This window comes from Myotis myotis, unplaced genomic scaffold (assembly GCF_014108235.1).
Source record: "Myotis myotis isolate mMyoMyo1 unplaced genomic scaffold, mMyoMyo1.p scaffold_m19_p_1, whole genome shotgun sequence".
In the NCBI taxonomy this organism is placed as follows: Eukaryota; Metazoa; Chordata; class Mammalia; order Chiroptera; family Vespertilionidae; genus Myotis; species Myotis myotis.
The window spans coordinates 130,960,567-130,983,532 of NW_023416313.1; the positions used below are offsets into that span (position 1 = coordinate 130,960,567).

Genomic DNA, 22,966 nt, shown 5'->3' on the forward strand with positions numbered 1-22,966 from the left:
TGGGAAGGAGAGGGGGGAGATTTTTAAGAAGCTTATTTCTACCCCTTTCCCAGCTAAGCTGTGCTTCTGCTGCCTGTACCTTAGCATTGTGATTAATAGTGGGTGACTAGACAGGGATGAGGTCCTAAAAACCTGTATCATGGTGTCCATGGAGTTCAGAATCGTAGGATTCGCACCTGGATATTCTCTTTTGTGAAGAGTTTACCTTGGCAATGAGTTGGAGAGTTCTCTTTTAAAGTGTATTACAGACATGCTAAGCAAAATTAGTTCCACATCACTTGGTTAAGGTGGATAAGTTTCCTATTCATGTTCAGAATTAGCATAGACAATAAATCACCCCTGTGATTTTGTTTAGCCTGCCTGTTGGGAATCTAAGTCTTACAGGATACGATTTCCTTCCCCCCACCTAGAAGGTACCAAGCCTTATAGTTGAATGTGAGGGAATCCATTTATAGTTCCAGCTTAGATTCTTCCATAAATTGGATCGGGTCAACCTTTCCCAGGCAAATTTTTAGCTCACTTGTGATCCAAGAAAAGTTCATCTTCATGGTTTCTTTCTCTTCCTATTAAAACCATGCCACTGTCAGCACTTCCATCTGAAAGTGCCCCCAGTATTTAGATTGTCTTCTCTTTTTCCTCATTAAATTAGAACTGATCAGTCCTATATCATCTTCTTAGATACTGGGCCCTTCAAAGGTTCCCAGGTGATAAAATGATCTAATAAGTAATTATTCTTCAAACCCAAATCATCCTTTTCCATTTTTCCAGCAATAGGAGTCAGGTGCGTGACAAACAGGAGGCCTTCAGTGAATAACAGACCAGATGATACTATAGTATAATCAAGTGGTGCACCCCACTCACCCAATCATCCCTACCATTGGCATATGTTCCTGGGTATGGATATACAATACAGTGTTATGTCTGTTTTAAATTTATATAAGTGGAATTGTGCTAAGAATACAATTACAACTTTTCACTCAACACATATTAATATCTGTGCATGCCATTGTCCATTTGATTGCTCCCAACTCATGCACGGTATTCCACAGTAAAAGCATTTATCAGGTTTCTACTTGTTATTAGAGTTCGTAGTGGGTTATGAACCTAGGTTGCTGCCAGCACTGCTCTGCAGCAAGCAACACTATAACCAACCTTGCAAGTGTTACCCTCCTTTCCTGAGAGAGATTTCCTCTGGAGTAGACAGAGCAGTGGGATTGGGGGCTCACAGGACATGTTTAATTTCAGTAACTAGTGTCAGATTAGTCTAGAGAATGGGTTGTATTAGTTTAACACTCAACAGTAGTACATGTGGGTTCCAATTTTACCACATCCTTTTAACTTGGACTTCTTTTGTTTAGTCACTTGGGTTTTCTCTCTCATATATGCTTAATCATTGTTCTTGTTCCTTTTTTCTAGTTAGTTTCCTGTCTTTCTTGTTGATTTTCAAGAGTTTTTTATGTATTCTAGCTATCAATTCATTTTCTTAGCCACAGTAAACTCCTCTACCAGCCTGCCACTTTTCTGTTAACATTGTCTGTGATATCCTTAATTTTTATATAGGTAGATCCATTGAAATTTTCACCTTAAGATTTGCATTTTTGAGTCCTAATGAATAGAAAGATCAGTGGAGCAGACTAGGAAATTCAGAAATAGAATCTAAGACATAAATATCTACACTAATAAAAGAGAAACATGGTAATTGTTGTACGACCGCTACCCTTTTCATTGGCTAATCAGCGAGATATGCAAATTAACTGTCAGCCAAGATGGCGGCCGGCAGCCAGGCAGCTTGAAACTAACATGAGGCTTGCTTGCCTCAGTGACGGAGGATCGTTGGAGGAAACCAACATTCCCTGCCTGTGGCTGCAGGCCTCTGAGAGGGCAGTTTAAGAAACATTGTAACAAATACTGCCGGACTTCAGCCAGCAGATTCGCAACATTGTAAGCAAAGGCCAGAAACCTACTTTCAGCCGCGGAGGCCTAAGAGCTGGAGCCAAGCCTCAAGGTAAAGCTGGCCCAGAATAAAAAAAAAAAAAAAGAAAAAAAGGAGCGGTTGGGAACTTCAGTCACTCCCAGTCTGAAAACAGCCCTCAGCCCCTCACCCAGACTGGCCAGGCACCCTAGTGGGGACCCCCACCCTGATCCAGGACACCCTTCAGGGCAAACCAGCTGGCCCCACCCATGCACCAGGCCTCTACCCTATATAGTAAAAGGGTAATATGCCTCCCGGCACCGGGATCAGCGTGACAGGGGGCAGCGCCCAAACCCCCTGATCGCCCTGCGGCTCTGTGTGTGACAGGGGGCGGGGCCCCAACCCCCTGAGCAGCCCTGCTCTGTGCCTGATAGGGGGGAGCTCCCCAACCGCCCCCCCCCCACGGGCCCTGCTCTGTGTGTGACGGGGTAGAGCCATAACCTCCCCATCGGCCCTGCCCTGAGTGTGAGAGTGGCGGCACCCCAACCCCCTGATCGGCCCTGCTCTGTGGGTGATAGAGGGTGGTGCCCCAACCCCCTGATGGGCCCTGCTCTGTGTGTGACGGGGGCAGTGCCCCAACCCCCTGATTGGCCCTGCTCTGTGCGTGACAGGGGGTGGCGCCGCAACCTCCCCATCGACCCTGCCTTGAGTGTGACAGGGGACGGTGCCCCAACCCCCCAATTGGCCCTACCCTGAGCGTGACTGAGGGTGGCATCACAACCTCCCAATCTGCCCTGCTCTGTGCATGACGGGGCGGCGCCCCAACTCCCCAATCAGCCCTGCTCTGAGCCCGACCAGGGGCTGCACCTAGGGATTGGGCCTGCCCTCTGCCACCCAGGAGCAGGCCTAAGCCAGCAGGTCGTTATCTCCCGAGGGGTCCCAGACTGCGAGAGGGCACAGGTCTGGCTGAGGGACTCCCCCCTCTCCCCCCCGAGTGCACAAATTTTTGTGCACCGGGCCTCTAGTTTAGTATAATATAACATTTAGCATTTCAAGACAGTGGAAATATGAATTTTTCAATGTTTGGCATTTGAGTAATTAGGAAACTTTCTTGGCTTAGGGATAGGGAAGTAAGTCTCTACACTAAAATAAATTCAAGTTGGATCAGATATTTAAATATGAAAAGTGAAACCATGAAAATGCTCTCTCCACAGTGAACCTCCCATGGAATTCTATATTTTCAGTTCCTGGGAACTAGGACTCAGGAGCCCGGCCTTTGCTTGTTCTTTTTATCTGTTTGGAGTGCCAATCGCAGTTTGTTTAATTAGCAGCCTCCTTAAATCTGAAACATCTTGTAGGGCTTAGCCTCGTTGTCACCTTTCTGCGAAGCCTCTGAACCCTCTCAGGAAGCTTTGCACACCTTCCTCTGTGCTGCCATTGTCCCCACGATGGCACTGACTACAGTTTACACAGTCGTTTTCCATTACAGTTGGCCCCATGTGGCAGAATTAATTACCTAGAATTTACCCAGTGTGAAGCAGGAAAACAAGTAATCAAAAGAATATGCTTAGTCTAGAAAGGAAGCTAGCACTCAAATTGAAGCAAATACTGATTAATTGCATGAAACTTTGATTCTGAAGCCTATGGGGAGTGGGTGAAAGTTGATTGCTTTTAGGAGAGTGGTGACCTCAAAGTGTTATTTCAAGATTAATCCAGCCGAAGAATAAAGGAAAAGTACAGAGAAGAGTGAAAATTCGAGGAGCTCTAGATGGCTATCTCAGTAATGCAGACATGTGGTGTAATGGTGCTGAATTGGTGGCACTAGAAAAGGCGTGTGTACAACTGACATTGCACCGGAAGAAGCAACAGGGCTTTGTAGCTGGTTGATTGTGAGGGGGGGGGATAAGGGAGGAGTCAAAGATGGCTTTGTGTGTGGAAGCTGACAGCCACTGTGCCTGCGGGCAGATCTTTGCCTAACATAATTCAGCCTTGGGGTTTGGCCAAACCAGAATTTTCAGGTGAATGATGGAAAGACTTAGTTATTTGGGCTGCTCTGTAGACCTGATTGTGGCTGTTTGGAACTTAGATGGAGTGAGGTGATGGTGGAAGGAGGGCTTTATGCATACCATCCAGGTCATTCCAAGTCTTTCAGGAATGTCCAGGGGAAAATGAAAAAGAAGAGCTGCATTCATTCCTTTCTTGGCTTCAGTGTACTCACTTCAGAGGGTTTGCTGATCTCACTAACCTCAGCCCAACCTGATCCCCCAGCACCTTCAGATTGGACAGCTGCTGCCTCCTGACCAGCCATGCTTGGGAGATGTAGATTTACTAAGACTGTAGATCTCTTGACACCTTCTCTTATTCTCTTTGCTCAATGGATAAACCAGGCTTTACCCCCTCCCCCCACTCCCCAACAAAAAAAAAGATGTTACTGGTAAATAATGAGAAATAAACACAGGAAGTAGAAGAGAATAAATAGAAAAACACACGTGTGTGGTTCACATTTCTGCTCCTGTTAGGTTTGTCATGACTTCTTAGTGATACTTGTTCTGCTCTCCTGGTAAAAGTCAGTTTCTTCATCTGTGTCTGACCCGAATCCCACTTTTTACAATGTGCACTATTTGCAGACCCAGAGAGTTATTCCTTGAGACTAAATATTTAAAGTGGTAATGACCTTCATAGACTCACAGCTGTGGTCACTGCTGTCAGACCCATCTGCTCCTTGTCCCCCGCTTCTTTTTCTCATCACATTCCCTTTCCAGGGCAGAGCAGAGAAGAAGGCTGCTTCCTTGCCCTTCCTTTTCAGAAAACTCTGCTCTCTCCGCAGTGGACCTCCCATAGAATTCTATATTTTGAGTTCCTGGGAACTAGGACTTGGGAGCCCCTAGTTCTCCATTCCTTCAACAGCGGTTCTCAACCTGTGGGTTGCGACCCCTCTGGCGGTTGAATGACCCTTTCACAGGGGTCGCCTAAGACCATCCTGCATATCAGATATTTACATTACGATTCATAATAGTAGCAACATTACAGTTATGAAGTAGCAAGGAAAATAATTTTATGGTTGGGTCACAACATGAGGAACTGTATTTAAAGGGCCAGACAGTTGAGAACCACTGTTTTATAGTGTCAGAATAGCTTTTAAAATTATAGAAACACAAGAAAATGGTGTGCTCTTAAATGGTGTGGTAAATTACCGCCCTGCAACCACGCTGTGAGAGCCTTAGAGTGTGGCTCTGACTGCACAGACCTGTAGCCAAGCTCCAAACCCTTTCCAACCCATTAGGTGGTTCCACCAGGTTCCTTCATTGTGTAGGTGAATGGGTATTCACTTCCCTGTCTTTCATCTCACTGTTGTGTGGGGGAAAGACTTACTGTCCCTCAACCCCCTACTTTCCTTGGAGCAATGATTTACTTAATCTAGGAATGAATTAGAGCTGAGTCAGTGGGAAGGAATCTATAGACCAGAAGGAATCTAAACATTGGCTTGTCCTCTCTGCATTTGTCTTCCCACTTTTCTTGGGCTGAAGCTAATCACGGGTCCCAAGGATGTAGCGGTGACATCCTCATCTGCATTTGCCTTGCTTTGTCACTGGCCACTGTCACCAGTGTCACTGTCACTTTTATGTCCACTGTGTGTGTGGTGTGTGTGTCTGTGTGTCTTCTAGATTCATTACAGGCATTTAACTTACTAGACTGAACATTGTGGTGAGTTTCACCAAGGATCTTAACTTCTGAGTTGCATATTATTGGCTGTGTAGGTAGCTTATATAAAGTCTGTGTATTGCTTAGGCTTTCTTATTAGTAAACAAATTTTAAACTTTTAACAGTTTCTTAAGGCCTTTTTTTTTTAACCATTGGGAATAATGGCAACTTATAGAAAGTATATATGCTCAGAATGTTCTGTTCCCTCGCCTTGCTCTTAAATTGCCATGTGACTTGTGCTGATACATCTGAAAAAAAATGATGAGAAATGGAATAGGGAATAGTTTCTTTTTTAATCTGTTCTAATGTTTTCAGGGTTTCTCTGAGAAGATTTCACAGTGGTCTTAAATGACAAGGTCCTCCTAAAGGTATGCAGTACTGAATGGGCTTTCTCCATAATTAGTCATATTTTTATTAAAAGTTAATACACATATGAGCACAATCCCATATGCACACATACACACACTAAATTGTACCCATGGTTATTTTACCTCACGTACCCCTCAGTGTCCTTAAAGAGGCTCATAAGGCGTCCTGGCAGTATTTTCAGTTTAGTTCACTTGCCATAGTATCAGGTCATATGTAATCCACAGGAGGTTTATTTTCTATTAGTCTTCTTTGGTCTTCTAGAAGGTTTTGTTGAAATCAATTGTCTGTTGTTCAGAGGCTGAATTGATCTCCTTTTAAAAGAGTCAGAGGACTATTCAATAAATAGTGTTGGGAAAATTGGAAAGATATGTGCAAAAAGTGAAACTAGATCACCTTCTTATACCATACACAAGAATAAACTCAAAAGGATTAAAACTTAAATGTTATACTTGGAACCATAAAAATCCTAAGAGAAAACATAGGCAGTAAAATCTTGGGACATTTCTCATAGCAATATTTTTTCTGATATATCTCCTTGAGCAAGGGAAAAAAAGAAAAAATAAACAAATGGAACTACATCAAACTAAAAAGTTTTGCACAGCAAAGGAAACCATCAAAAAAATGAAAAGACAGCACACTGAGTGGGAGAATATATTCACCAATACATCTGATAAGGACTTAATATCCAAAATTTGTAAGGAACTTATAAACTCAACACTGAAAAAAGATCCAAATAATCCAATTAAGAAATGGGCAAATGACCTGAATAGACACTTCTCCAAAGAAGACATACAGATGGACAGTAGACATATGAAAGGATGCTCTTCATTACTAATCATCAGAAAATGCAAATTAAGACCACAAAGAGGAATCCCAGCAACAACACAGCACTGGTAACTATTACGCAGCCAGCTCTGGGCAGTGAACTTCCACTGGGCAGAGAGACCCTATAGCCTCAGAGGCCAACCCCAGAGCACTACCACCCAGAGGCTGACCCACAAACTGACTCTTTGCTAAACACAAAATAAGGCAGTCTGGGAAACAAATGCGGCTTGCTTTAAAATAAGGACTGTGGTTTACAACACAGAGAAACAGTGTATCGCAGGGAAACTCAACACTCTCCTGAATACCTGGCAGGGCTAAGGCGAGCCACACTGAAGAATAGAAGAACCGAAGGACCTTCACGACTGCAATTTTTTTTTTTCTTTTTTCACCTTTTAACTAAGAAACCAATTTTTTTTTCTTTTTTTTTTTCTTCTTTTTTCCATCACCTGATTTTACCCTTTTAATTACTACCTTCTTATTTTTAACCAGTATTATTACTGCTACCATTTTACCATTTTTTTTAAAGTGCCATTTTATTTTCTCTTTATTTTATTTTGGGATTAGTGTTCTCCATTCTATTTTCATCGTTATATTATTGGTTGTTTCTAGTTTGCATTCATCTCCAGGGAGCTGTTGCTGGAATTTGTTAGGATTAATGGCTGTTCTATAGGAGTATTCTCATATAAAAAAGTCTCTTCCCCTCTTCCACTTCATTCTCTCTTTTCGCTCTTTTTTTTTCTTTTCTTTTCTTTTCTCGCTTTTATTTTCCCCCCTCCTTTTTCCCAATTTCATTTTTGCACTCCTTTTTTTGGTCCCTACTTTTCTTTTCTTTTTTCTCTTTTATCTTTTTCTCTTCCTTCTTCCTTATCCCCTAATTCTCTTAATTCAGGTGGTCACCTTTATTTGGGGTTATTAATATCGTGAATATATTTGTGTTTAGTGCCTGGTACGTGGTGCCTTGTTATGTTGTATTTTATGCCTTTAAATCAATGCAGCAGAACAAGCAACAGCAACCTCCTGAGCACCACACCCTCTGCTGAGGAACAGCAGCTGTACGTGAAACCTCGCCCCACCAGCCAGAAGAGCCACCACATCTGTGAACAGCACCCACCAGAGGAGCTGCTGCCAACTGAAGAGCAGCTGCTACCGCAACCGCCCGAAGAGCAACCACAGACCAAGGAGTCACTGCCACCAAGGGAGCAGCCACTGAACGACTCAACGTCTAGATATGTCAGTGAGATCAAACATGGGTAGACAAAGAAACCCCCAAAGGAAAGAGAAGGAGGACTCTCCAGAAAAGCAGCTAAGTAATACAGAGGCATGCAACATGACAGAAAAAGAATTCAGAATAAGGGTCCTAGAGTGCATAAACCGGATGGAGGAAAAAATCGACAACCTCTGCAAGAAGCAAGACGAAACAGATGAAAAAATCGATAACATATGGAAGAAGCTAGAAGAAACAGATGAAAAAATCAACAACTTAAGTAAGACCCAAGAAGAAATGAAGAGTGATATAGCTGCAATGAAAAACTCCATTGAAAGTATCAACAGTAGACTGGGTGAAGCGGAGGACCGAATTAGTGAATTAGAAGACAAGGAAGCAAAACACACCCAAATTGTACTGCAATTGGAGAAAAAAATGAAAAGACAGGAGGAGAGCCTAAGGGAGCTTTGGGACAACATGAAACGAAACAACATACGAATAATAGGGGTACCAGAACAACAGAAGGATGAACAAGGATTAGAAAACCTATTAGAAGAAATAATATCAGAAAACTTCCCTGAGGTGGGGAAGAAAAAAGTCACACAAGCCCAGAGAGTCCCAAACAAGGTGAACCCGAAAAGACCCACACCAAGACACATCATAATTACCATGGCAAATGTTCAGGACAAAGAGAGAATCTTACAGGCTGCAAGAGAGAGACGGAAAGTTACATACAAGGGATCTCCCATTAGATTGTCAAATGATTTCTCAACAGAAACACATCAGGCCAGAAAAGAATGGACGGAAATTTACAAAGTGATGCAAAGCAAAGGACTGAATCCAAGAATACTCTATCCAGCAAGGCTATCATTCAAACTTGAAGGGGAAATAAGAAGCTTCACAGACAAAAAAAGGCTAAGGGAGTTTATCACCACCAAGCCAGCAATGCAAGGAATGCTAAAGGGACTGGTATAAAAATAAGAAATAAAAAGCTCAGAAAGAAAACAGCCACACAAAAACAGAAATGGCTACAAACAAGTACCTTTCAATAATAACTTTAAACGTAAACGGACTAAATGCTCCAAACAAAAGACATCGAGTGGCTGAATGGATAAAAAAACATGACCCATACATCTGCTGTCTACAAGAAACCCACCTCATTAGAAGGGACTCACACAGACTGAAAGTGAAAGGATGGAAAAATATCTTTCAGGCAAATGGAAAGGAAAAGAAAGCTGGGGTAGCAATACTTATATCGGACAAAATAGACCTCAAAGTGAAGGCCATAACAAGGCCTAAGGAAGGCCACTTCATAATACTAAAGGGATCAATACAACAAGAAGATATAACCCTGGTAAACATATATGCACCCAATGCATGAGCACCCAAATTCATAAAAAAACTCCTTGAAGATATCAAAGGAGAGATCGACAACAATACAATCATAGTAGGGGACTTTAATACACCACTAACAGCACTGGATAAGTCCTATAGACAAACAATCAGCAAAGATACAGCAATCCTAAATGACTCATTAGATCAGATGGACTTAATAGACATCTTCAGAACACTTCACCCCAAAGCCAGGGAATATACGTTCTTCTCAAGTGCTCATGGGACATATTCAAAAATAGACCATATATTGGGTCACAAGCAAAGTATCCCCAAATTCAAGAAAATTGAAATCATAAAAAGCGTCTTCGCAGACCACGATGGCATAATATTAGAAATAAACTACAATAAAAACAACCCAAAATACTCAAACACCTGGAAGCTGAATAGCATGCTATTAAATATTGATTGGGTTACCAATGAAATCAAAGAAGAAATTCGAAACATCCTGGAAACTAATGACAATGAAAACACAACAATCCAAAACCTATGGGACTCAATGAAAGCAGTCCTGAGAGGGAAGTTTATAGCTCTACAGGCCTATCTCAAAAAACAAGAAAAAATGGTAGTAAATCATCTAACTCTACAACTCAAAGAATTAGAAAGAGAGCAACAAGAAAAGCCCAGAGTGAGCAGAAGGAAGGAGATAATAAAGATTAGAGCAGAAATAAATGACATAGAGACCAAAAAAACAATACAGAAAATCAATGAAACCAAGAGCTGGTTCTTTGAAAGGATAAACAAGATTGACAAACCTCTAGCCAGACTCACCAAGAAGCAAAGAGAGAGGACCCAAATAAACAAAATCAGAAACGATAGAGGCGAAATAACAACAGACCCCACAGAAATACAAATGATTGTTAAAAAATACTATCGACAGCTCTACTCCAACAAACTAGACAACCTGGAGGAAATGGACAAATTCCTAGAAAAATACAACATTCCAAAACTCAATCAGGAAGAATCTAAAAATCTCAACAGGCCAATAACTATGGAAGAAATTGAAGCAGTTATCAAAAAGCTTCCAGCAAACAAAAGCCCAGGACCAGACGGCTTCACAGGGGAGTTCTACCAAACATTCAAGGAAGAACTAAAACCTATCCTCCTCAGACTACTACAAAAAATTCAAGAGGAAGGAACACTTCCAAGCTCATTCTATGAAGCCAGCATCACCCTAATACCAAAACCAGGTAAAGACAACACAATGAAAGAGAATTACAGGCCAATATCCCTCATGAACATAGATGCCAAAATCCTCAACAAAATCTTAGCAAATCGGATCCAGCAGTACATCAGAAAGATCATACACCATGACCAAGTAGGATTTATCCCAGGGATGCAAGGATGGTACAATATCCGCAAATCAATAAACGTGATACATCACATAAACAAATTGAAAGAAAAAAACCACATGGTCATATCAATTGATGCAGAAAAAGCATTTGACAAAATTCAACACCCATTTTTGATAAAAGCTCTCAGCAAGGTGGGAGTAGAAGGATCATACCTCAACATAATAAAAGCCATATATGACAGGCCCACAGCCAACATCATACTCAATGGACAAAAACTAACACCATTTCCCCTAAGAACAGGAACAAGACAGGGATGCCCCCTCTCACCACTCCTGTTCAACATAGTACTGGAATTGTTAGCCATTGCAATTCGGCAAGAAGAAGAAATAAAAGGCATCCAAATTGGAAAAGAGGAAGTAAAACTGTCCTTATTTGCAGACGACATGATATTATACATACAAAACCCTAGAGACTCCATCAAAAAGCTACTGGACTTAATACATGAATTTGGCAATGTAGCAGGATACAAAATTAACCCCAAGAAATCCGAGGCATTTCTATACACCAATAGTGAACTTTCAGAAAGAGAGATTATAAAAACAATCCCGTTTACCATCGCACCAAAAAAATTAAGCTACCTAGGAATAAACTTAACTAAAGAGGTAAAAGACCTCTACTCAGAAAACTACAGGACGTTGAAAAAAGATATAGAGGAAGACATAAACAGATGGAAGAACATACCGTGTTCATGGATTGGTAGAATCAACATCATTAAAATGTCCATACTACCCAAAGCAATCTATAAATTCAACGCACTTCCCATTAAAATACCAACGGCATACTTCAGAGATCTAGAACAAACTCTCCAAAAATTCATCTGGAATAAAAAAAGACCCCGAATAGCTGCAGCAATCCTGAAAAAGACCAAAGTAGGTGGGATCTCAATACCAGATATCAAGTTGTATTACAAAGCCACTGTTCTCAAAACTGCCTGGTACTGGCACAAGAATAGGCATATAGATCAATGGAATAGAATAGAGAGCCCAGAAATCGGCCCGAACCAATATGCTCAATTAATATTTGACAAAGGAGGCAAGAACATACAATGGAGCCAAGATAGTCTCTTCAATAAATGGTGTTGGGAAAATTGGACAGATATATGCAATAAAATGAAACTAGATAAAAAAAAAAAAAAAAAAAAAAAAAAGACCACAAAGAGATAGCACCTCACTCCTGTCAGAATGGCTAACATCAAGAAATCAACAAACAAGTGTTGGGTGAGGATGTGGAGAAAAGGGAACCCTCATGCACTGTTGGTGGGAATGCAGACTGCTGCAACCACTCTGGGAAGCAGTACCTCTAAAAATGAAAAATGGGACTGCCTTATGACCAGCAATTCCACCTGTGGGAATATATCCAAAGAAAACTGAAACACTAATTTGAAAGAATATATATACGCACCCCTATGTTTATTGCAACATTATTTACAATAGCCAAGATTTGGAAGCAGCGCAAGTGTCCATCAGTAGATTGGTGGATAAAAAAGCTGTGGTACAGCCTGGCTGGTGTAGCTCAGTGGTTGAACATTGACCTATGAACCAGGAGGTCATGGGCTGAATCTCAGTTGGGACATATGCCTGGGTTGCAGGCTCAAACCCCAGTTGGGAGCATGCAGGAGGCAGCTGATCAATGATTCTCTCTCATTGATGTTTCTCTCTCTCTCTCCCTCTCCCTTCCTCTCTGAAATCAATAATATATATAATAATAAAAGCATAATATGCTAATTAGACCACACGACCTTCCAGACGAAGCCAGGGCTGCGAGGGAAGCCCCCGTCCCCAGTGCCAGGGGGAAGCCAATGCCGGCAGCAAGGGGAAGAAAGGCCTACTCTGGCACGAATTTCGTTTATTGGGCCTCTAACATATATATAAAAGAAAAGGAGAAAAAAAGCTGTGGTACATTTACACAATGGAATACTATTTAGCCATAAAAAAAGAAGGAAATCTTGCCTTTTGTGACAGCATGGATGGGCCTGGAGAGTATTATGCTAAGTGAAATAAACCAGTCAGAGAAAGACAAGTACCATATATAATTCCATTTATATGTGGAATCTAATTAACAAAATAAACTAGCAAACAAAGTGGAGACAGACTCATGAATACAATCAGCTGGCTGGGGTTGGAGTTTGTTAGGGGCTGGGTAAGAAGGATGAAGGAATTAAGCAAAGAAAAAAGAAGAAAGACTCACTCTGTCTGGTGTGGCTCAATTGGTTGGAGTGTCATCGTGTACACCAAAAGGTGGTGGGTTCAATATTCAGTCAGGGCACATACCCAGGTTGCAGTTCGATCCCTGGGGGCAAGTGCAGGAGGCAACTGATGTTTCTTTCTCTCCCCCTCTTCTCTCTAAAATCAATTTTTTTTTTTAAAAAAAAGCAAACTTTCAATGTGCTTGTACTTTATTTTTTTAAAAAAGTAAAGAAAATCCCTAGATGGTTTGGCTCAGTGGATAGAGTGTTGGCCTGCAGACTGAAGGATCCCAGGTTCAATTCTGGTCAAGGGCACATGCCCGGATTGTAGGCTCATTTCCCAGTAGGAGGCGTGCAGGAGGCAGCCAGTCAATGATTCTCTCATCACTGCTACTTCACTGATGTTTCTATCTCTTCCTCTCTGAAGTCAATAAAAATATATTTTAAAAAAATAAAAAGAAAAGAAAGACTAGTGGACTCAGACAACAATATGGCAATTGCCAGAGGATAGGGAGGTGGTGGGAGGTGGAAGAAGGTAAAGTGGGGGATAAATGGCGATAGGAGACTTGACTTATGGGGGTAAATACACAATACAATACATAAGTGATGTATTGTAGAATTGTATACCTGATACCTGTATAATTTTATTAACCAACTAGAGGCCCAGTGCACAAAATTTGTGCAGGGTGGAGGAGGATCCCCTCAGCCCAGCCTGCACCCTCCAATCCAGGACCCCTCGGGATGACTGACTGCCGGTTTAGGGCCGATCCCAGGGACCGGGCCTAAACCGACAGTCGGACATCTCTCTCACAATCCTGGACCGCTGGCTCCTAACCGCTCACCTGCCTGTCTGCCTGATTGCCCCTACCTGCCTGCCCCCCGCTGGCCTGGTCACCCCTAACTGCCTCTGCCTTCCAGCCTAATTGCCCCCACACCAGCCTGGTTGCCCCCAACTGCCCCCCCCCCCCCGCCTGCCTGGTTACCCCACGCAGCCTTCTGCTCAGTCGTTTGGTCGCCCCACGTAACCCCCCTGCCGGCCGGGTCGCCCCATGCAGGCTACTGCTCGGTTTTTTGGTCACCCCTCACTAACCCCCCTACTGGCCATGTTGCCTCATGCAGCCTGCTGCTCGGTCATTTGGTCGTCCCTCACTAACCCCCCTGCCAGCCTGGCTGCCCCACACAGCCTGTTTAGTTGTCCGTTTGGTTGCGATGGTCGCTTAGGCTTTTATGTAGATAGATGTTACCCAATATATAAATTTTTTAAAAAGAGTCAGTGGACTGTATGAAATTGAGGGGCTTATAGGGGACAGTTTCAGTGTCTTTCTTCCTGAAAGTAAAAACATGAACTTCCTGATAGTATTAAATTATGGGACCTCAATATTTTATGTAGAAATTAAGATAGCATATGACTTCCAAAGAAGTCTAGAATCTTGGGGATGTCAACCAAACTTGTATTAGTAATTTATAACTCTTGTCATTTCAACTAAACTCTAAACTGTCGTGAAGCTGGAAAAGGAGCTATAGTTTTTGTGGTGTCTGAAGCAGAAAAGACTAGAATTAATAAGCCACACAAAGAGAACTTGACTCTGAGCATGAAAGTACAGAGCCTAAGTGCAGAGGAAGGTGCCAGCACATTATTCTATCAAATCATCTGCACCAAAGCAATTTTTAGTACATCTGTCTTTCCTTAAAAATAATTCTTACATTTTGATAATGGAGAAGGATATAAAGGAGAAATGAAAATGAGCATCACCAAACTAGTTGACTTAGGGGTTCCTAATTATCTTTTTCTTAATGGTTGAGGCCCTAAGTCTATACTACTCTTACTCATGCTGAGCTTTTCATTTGGAGGATAAGGCATTTACTCCTTAGGCTCACTAACCCTTGTTGCTTGTGCTTGGTTTCTCTAGAAGTGATCCACGACTTCAGAATGGAACACTGGCCCCTTCCCGTCTTCTTGTGATCAAGCCACTGGCCGACATTTATGTGGGGATGCCAGTAAACCACCAGAAATCAGACTCTTCAGAGATGGACTCTGATTTGTCACCCAGCTGCAGGCTCAGTGACCTGAGCAGAGGGGGCAGCTTGGAGAGTCGAAGTAGCAGTTCTCGATCCAGAAGTCTCACTTTGGTGAGTTATGGTTTCCTTTAATGCTTTGATGTACTTTGGTTGGCTGACTTTGCCCCAACTTCCTTCCCTTTAAGGAAGATCTTATCACATTATTTTGGGTTAACTAGCTTGATATTTTGGAATACTTGCTTTGTGAAATGGCATTTAATTTTTAATCATCTTAAATTTTGCACAAATATAGAGCATTATCCACAGCAGTGAAGAGAATCTCACTGTAGCTGATAACATGGCTGCTTAGACCCAGGGAATAGACAAACTTAGGCAGGGCCTGATGCTTTTCAGTTCAAAAGACCAGAGAGAAGTAAAGTGGAGGAATAGAAATGGGAGACATCTGTAATACTATCAACAATAAAATATACAGCCTATATAATAAAAGGGTAATATGCAAATAGACTGAATGGCAGAACAACCAATCAAAGCGTCATATGCTAATGATATGCTAAGGCTACTCAACCACTCGCTATGACATGCACTGACCATGAGAGGGCAGACTGTCAACCAGTTGACCAGTCGCTATGATGTGCACTCATCACCAGGGGGCAGACGCTCTGACCAGTAGGTTAGCTTGCTGCTGGGGTCCAGCCAATCGGGACTGAGTGAGGTGGGCTGGACATGCCCTGGAGCCCTCCTGCGGTCCCTCCCCAGCTGGCCAACCTCCCACGTCCTTCCCCAGCCCCAATCCTGTACTGGTGGGGTCCCTTGGCCTGGCCTGCACCCTCTCGCAATCTGGGCTGAGGGACTCCCCCCCCCCCCAGTCCCCGAGTACACGATATAATAAAATCTATATTATAAAAGACTAATATGCAAATCGACTGAACAGCGGAATGACCGGTTGCTATGATGTGCACTGACTACAAGGGGGCAGACGCTCAATGCAGGAGCTTCCCCCTAGTGGTCAGTGCACTCCCACAGGGAAAGCACTGCTCAGCCAGAAGCCGGGCTCACAGCTGGTGAGCAAGCGGCAGTGGCGGGAACCTCTCCCACCTCTGCGGCAGTGCTAAGGATGTCCGACTGATGGTGGGGAGCAGGCCTAAGCTGTCAGTTGGACATCCCCCGAGGGCTCCCGGACTGCAGGAGGGTTGCAGGCTGGGCTGAGGGACCCTCCCCAAGTGCACGAATTTCATGCACTGGGCCTCTAGTATATATATATATTTAAAAGAAAAAAGATCTGAAGGAAGAGAAACTCCTCACATGGTAAAAACAAACTCACTTTAAAACAGATTTTTATCTCCTTTACAAAGATAAATGCTTTTGTACCCCTTTCTTTCAAGTCCAGATCCTTACATATCATCAACAAGCTTTGGGAACTTTCATAATGAGAGTATTCAGTTTAAAGTTAAGAGATGACTTTTTTGTACTCCCCACTTCTCAGGATATCCATCTTTCAGGATTGAGACCTTTATATTCATAGAGGGAAGGACAAGAGGGAATTAACCTTGGATTTTACTTCTAGTGAAAACACGATTTTCCTTCAGATGCTCTGAGCCCTAAAATTAACCCCAATTATGCTGAATATAAGAATGATATATACAGTATACAGGGCAGTTAATAGTGAGATAGAATTTAATGGATTCCTACTTGCATATTTAATTAATTTATATTTTTATTGGTTTATTTATTTTAAATCTTTATAGTTGAAAGTATTAGATATGTCCCCCTTTTTTTCCTCCATCGACCACTTCTAGCCCATCCCCGGCTCCCACTCCAGGCCTTGATCACTCTATTGTCTACTATGCCCATGGATTATGTATATATGTATACAAGTTCTTTGGTTGATCTCTTCCCACCCACCCATTCACCCTTACATTTAAGTCTTTTATCCATTTTTAATTTATTCTGGTGTATGGTGTAAGTTGGTGGTCTAGTTTCTTTTTCGTGTTTTTTGTTATTGGTTTTTTGCATGTTCCTGTTCAATTTTCCCAGCACCCAGCACCATTTATTGAAGAGACTGTCTTTACTCCATCATATGCTCTTGCTTCCTTTGTCAAATATTAATTGAGCATCAGGGCTTAGGTTGATTTCTGGGTTCTCTGTTCTGTTTCATTGATCTATATACCTGTTCTTGTGACAGTACCAGGCTATTTTGATTACAGTAGCTTTGCAGCATAGTTTGATGTCTGATATTGTGATCCCTCCAACTTTGTTCTTCATTCTCAAGATTGCTGAGGCTACTTGGGGTCTTTTTTGGTTCTATATACATTTTTTGAATATTTGTTCTAGATCTGTGAAATATACCGTTGGTATTTTAATAAGGATTGTGTTGAATCTATAGATTGCTTTGGTTAGTATGGACATTTTAATGATGTTAATTCTACCAATCCATGAACACGATATATATTTTCCATTTGTTTGTATCTTCCACTATTTTCTTTTATAATGTCCTATAGTTTTCTGAGTACAGGTCTTTTACCTCCTTGGTTAAGTTTATTCCTAGGTATCTTTGTTGTTGTTGCAGTGCTAAATTACTTTTTTAGTTTCTCTTTCTGAGAGTTTATTGTACATAAAAATGCCATTGATTTCTGGGTGTTAATTTTATATCCTGCTACCTTGCCAAATTCATTTATTAAATCTAGCAGTCTTTAATGTTTTATATGTACAGTATCATGTAATCTGCGAATAATGGCAGTTTTACTTCCTCCTTTCCAATTTGGATACCTTTTATTTCTTCTTGTCTGATTGCTGTGACTAAGACTTCTAATACTATGTCAAAAAAAGAGTGATGAAAGCGGACATCCTTGTCTTGTTCCTGTTCTTTGGGGAAATGGTTTTAGTTTTTGCCCATTGAGTATGACGTTGGCTGTAAGTTTGTCATACGTGGCATTTATTATGCTGAGATATGATTCCTCTATTCCCACTTTGTTGAAAATTTTATATAAAAAATGGATGTTGGATTTTGTTGAATGCTTTTTTTGTGACTATTGATATGAGATCATATAATTTTTGTCTTTCAATTTGTTTATGTAATGTATCACATTTATTGATTTGTGAATTTTGTAACAGCATTGCATCCCTGGAATAAATCTCACTTGGTCATGGTATATGATCTTTTAATGTATTGCTGAATCTGATTTGTTAATATTTTGTTGAAGATTTCAGTATTTATGTTCATCAGGTATATTGGCCTGTAATTCTCTTTCTTTGTGGTGTCTTTATCTAACTTGGAATTTGGATAATGCTGGCCTCAGAAAAAGAGGTTGGAAGAGTTCCTTCTGTTTGAATTTTTTTTTTGGAATACCAGTAGTTTGAGAAAGAGGTGTTAATTGTTCTTTGAAGGTTTGGTAAAACTCCCCTATGAACCCATCCAAACCAGGGCTTTTGTCTGCTGGGAATTTTTTTTTATTATTGCTTCTGTTTCTTCAGTTGTTATTGGCCTATTCAGATTTCATGATTCTTCCTGATTCAGTTTTGGAAAATTGTATTTTTTTTGGAATTTTTCTATTTCATCCACATTGTCCAGCTTATTGGCATATAGTTGTTGATAGTAGTTCCTTACATAGTAGTTCCTTTTTATTTCTGTGGTGTCAGTTGTACTTCATCACTTTAGTTTCTGATTTTACTTATTTGGGTCCTCTCTCTTTGTTTCTTTTTTTAAATTTAAATTCTTTATTGTTTAAAGTATTAAATATGTCTCCTTTTCCCCCCATTTCTCCCTAGCTGCTCCCACCCCCCAGCACAGGCCCTCGCCCCCTATTGTCTGTGTCCATTGGTTATGCTTATCTATATGCACACAAGTCCTTTGGTTGATCTCTTACCCTCCTCACCCCACCCACCCCACCCCCGCCTTCCCTCTGAGGCTTGATGGTCAGTTCAATGTTTCTATGACTCTGGATCTATTTTTGTTCATCAGTTTATGTTGTTCATTATGTTCCACAAATGAATGAGAGCATATGATATTTATCTTTCTCTAACTGGATTATTTCACTTAGCATAATGCTCTCCAGGTCCATCCATGCTGTTGCAAATGATAAGAATTCTTTCTTTTTTACAGCAGTGTAGCATTCCATTGTGTAGAGGTACCACAGTTTTTCTCTTTGTTTCTTGATAAGTCTTGCTAAAGGTTATCAATCTTGTTTATCACTTCAATGAACCAGCTCTTGATTTCATTGATTTTTAAAATTATCTTTTAAGCCTCTATGTTATTTATTTCTGCTCTAATTTTTTATTATTTCCTTCCTTCTACTCACTCTGGGCTTTTCATGTTGTTCTCTTTCTAATTCTTTAAGTTGTAGGGTGAAATAGTTTATTGTAAATGTTCCTTGTTTTTTTAAAAAATATTTTTATTGATTTCAGAGAGGAAGGGAGAAGAAGAGAGAGAGAGAAACATCAATAACGAGAGAGAATCATTGATTGTCTGCTTCCTGCACATCCCCCACTGGGGATCAAGCCTACAATCTGGGCATATGCCCTGGTAGAGAAATGAACCATGACCTCCTGATTCATAGGTCAACATTCAACCACTGGGCCATGCCAGCCAGGCAATTTTTCTTGTTTTTTGAGGTGTGGTACTATGAACTTCCCTCTTAGGACTGCTTTTGCTATGTTCCAGAAATCTTGGGTTGTTGTGTGCTTATTTTCATTTGTTTCCAGGAAATTTTTTATTTTTCTTGATCTCATTGTTAATCCATTCATTGTTTAATAACATGCTATTTAGCCTCCATGTGTTTGAATGTTTTAAAGGGTTTTTACTGTAGTTGATTTCTGATTCCATTTCATTGTGATCTGAGATGTTTAATATGATTTCAGTCTTCTTGAACTTGTAGAGACTTGTCTTATGTTCTAACATGTGGTCTGTCTTTGAGAATGATTCATGTGCAGTTGAGAAGAATGTATATTCTGCAGCTTTGGGGTGAAATGTTCTACAAATATCAATTAAATCCATATAATCGAGTATGTCATTTAGAGTCACTGTTTCCTTGTTAATTTTTTACCTGTTTTTTTGTTAATTTTTTGCCTGTTTTCTTGTTAATTTTTTATCTGGAAGATATATCCAGTGAAGTCAGTGGGGTGTTAAAGTCCCCTACTAATACTGTATTGTTGTCAATCTCTTCCTTAAAGTCCTCTAGAGGTTTTTGGTGTTTTTTTAAAAAAATATATTTAGGTGCTCCTATATTGGGTGTATATATGTTTACCAGGGTTGTATCCTCTTCTTGGGTTGATCCCTTCAGTACTATGTAGTGACCTTTGTTGTCCCTTGTGATGGCCTTTATTTTGAAGTCTATTTTGTCAGATATGAGTATTGCTTCACTAGTTGTTTTTTGTTTGTTTCTATTTGCATGGAAAAATTTTTTCTATCCCTTCACTCTCATCCTCTGTGCATCTTTTTTTCTGAGGTGGTCTCTTGTAGATAGCATATAGTTGGGTCATGTTTTTGTATCCATTCAGCTACGCTATTTCTTTTGATTGGAGCATTTAATCCATTTACAGTTAAAGTTATTATTGGTAGGTACTTATTTATTGCCATTTTAATTCTGTATACCTATGTTTCTCTCTATTTCTTCTTCTAATTACAGCAATCCCTTTAGCATTTCTTGCAGTGCTGGTTTGATGGTTATAAACTCCTTAACTTTTTTTGTCTGGGAAGCTCTTTATTTCACCATCTATTTTGAATGATTGCCTTGCTGAGTATAGTAATCATGGTTTCAGATCCTTGCATTTCATTACCTTGATTACTTCATGCTGTTCCCTTCTGGCATGTAGAGTTTCTGATGACAGCCTTATAGAAGCTCCTTTTTAGGTAACAAATTGCTTTTTCTTGCTGCCTTTAAGATTCTTTCTTTGCCTTTAATTTTTGGCATTTTAATTATGATGTGTCTGGGTGTGGATCTGTTTGGGTTTTTCATGATTGGCACTCTCTATACCCCCTGGACTTCTGTAATTTTTTTCCTTCACCAGGTAAGGGAAATTTTCTGCCATTATTTCTTCAAACATGTTCTCTATCCTTTGCTCACTTTCTTCTCCTTTTGGCACCTTTGTTATATGAATATTGTTACATTTCATGTTGGCCTACAGCTTCCTTAAGCTGTCCTCCCATTTTTAAATTGTTTTCTCTTTTTGGTTCTCTGATTGAGTGATTTTTTTTCTTCCGTGTCTTCTAATTCACTGCTCTGGTCCTCAGCTTCCCCTAAATTTACTGTGTATGCCTTCCAACTTGTTCTTTACTAGTGCTATGTCATTATTTCCGACCGATCTTTTTTCATAGTTACTATATCTTTACTTTGCCTGGATAGCAAAGGTCTACAGATAAATTGTCCTCTGTGCCTGAGGGAATTACTCAGCACAGGAAACTGTGGTGGCTTCTCTGTAAGGTCCAATCCCAAAGCCCCCAACCCTGGACTCTCCTCACATAGCTCCAGTCCTCTCTGACCTTCCTTTGCCAGCTCCCACAGTTAGTGGCTGCACATGAAATTTTGTGTGTTGGCCTTTAAGGGGGTGCCTGCATTTCCAGCCATCTCTCACTGGTAGACAGCACCCCTGCTGCTTTTCACCACCAGATGTTTTGTGGGCACCTTTCTCAGTTCTGATGCTCTGGGCTGGAGAGCTCAGCTTGGGGTTTAGACCTCAGAGTTCTCAGTGGGACCCTCCCCCCCTGCCCCCTGCCAGCTGAGATATCCCTCCAGAACTTCAGCTGCTGTCTGTGGGAGCTCGGCCAGCCCTTTTGCGCCTGCACACTTCTTACCGGTCTCTATGTGGTTTCCATTTTTTGTCCTTGTTTTCAGGGTTCTCTTCAGCTAGTCTCCAGTTGATTTTTTCAGGGTGATTTCTGTATATTTTACTTGTATTTCCAGTTTGGTCAGTGTAGCTTCTACTTACTCTGCCGCCATTTTGGAATCTCCTTTTTTTTTTTTTTTTAATTATCATGGTAGTATGTAATAAACATTATTTGATTCACTGAAAGAAAAATATATTACAAATTACTCTCTGAAAATATCAGAACCTACAAATCCTTAAGAATGGGGAATTTGGGATTAATTTTTTAATTAAAAAAATATGAAGAATACATTAAAAGATGTATTAAAAGAATATGTAGGAAAGAAATATAAATTAATACTCTGGTAATTGGAGTATATTCTTTAAAGCGTAGTTAGGAAGCACTCCTACTCTCATATAGAGCACAGTAGTCTAAAGGATTATTTTGTATGTGTGGTACTGGAATAAAATTGAGAATGATCATCAGATGACTGTGGTTTCTAAAGGAATAGGTACAGTGCATTAGGAGTCAGGGTATTTGGATTATTTTTTTGCCTTTAACATTCATTTTCATATGTGCTGGCCTCTTGATAGAGAATTGAAATAATACCTGCCTCTGTCTCCTCCTAGAAGAGAATGTGATCCCAAGTATGTCCAGTGTTTTGGACTTGGGGAAGGAAAGTTGCTACGTTGTATCTCCATTCTAATCTTATCTGGGCGGCTGGGGGCTGAGGGGACTGGGGGTCTCTAGATGCAGTTGCGTAGAGTGGCTGGCCTGCCCCCAGCAGGGCTGAGGGGACTGGGCGCCGCCATCCTGTGGCTGTGGGCACCGCCATTTTTGAGGGCATAGCAGTCAATTAGCATATTCCCTCCTTATTGGTTGTGGGCGCCGCCATCTTTGAGGGTGGGACAGTCAAGTAGCATATTCCCTCTTTATTAGATAGGATGGCAACTAAAGTTTTCCAACTAACTGTAGAACATTTGACTTTCACAAAGCACTCTCTTAGCATCTAGGTGCCCTGAATCAGTGAACTATCTACACTGGTACAGATTCTTAAACTTAAAAAAAAAATTTTCTTACCCTCATACTGTATTTTTTGGGAGTCTAAGTTTGGAGAGGAACTATATGATTTTATTTTAAATCACAGTGTCTTTTTATGACATCTCTTTAGAGTGAGACTCAGCCATAACAGTTTCTCAATTTT

General features: G+C 40.9%; 1 protein-coding gene across 4 annotated transcripts in view; it reads left to right on the plus strand.

Moving 5' to 3' along the window:
- Positions 1–22,966, plus strand: part of PROSER2 (proline and serine rich 2) — a 95,492-nt gene that overhangs the window by 12,915 nt on the left and 59,611 nt on the right. For all 4 annotated transcript variants that reach the window (XR_004974357.1, XR_004974361.1, XR_004974362.1 and 1 more), the window contains one exon: positions 14,855–15,074. Coding sequence is in view for 1 of the 4 variants with exons in the window: in XM_036352273.1 (XP_036208166.1) it covers positions 14,855–15,074 (220 nt within the window). In the remaining 3 variants the exon portion in view is untranslated. The remainder of the gene's footprint in view (positions 1–14,854; positions 15,075–22,966) is intronic.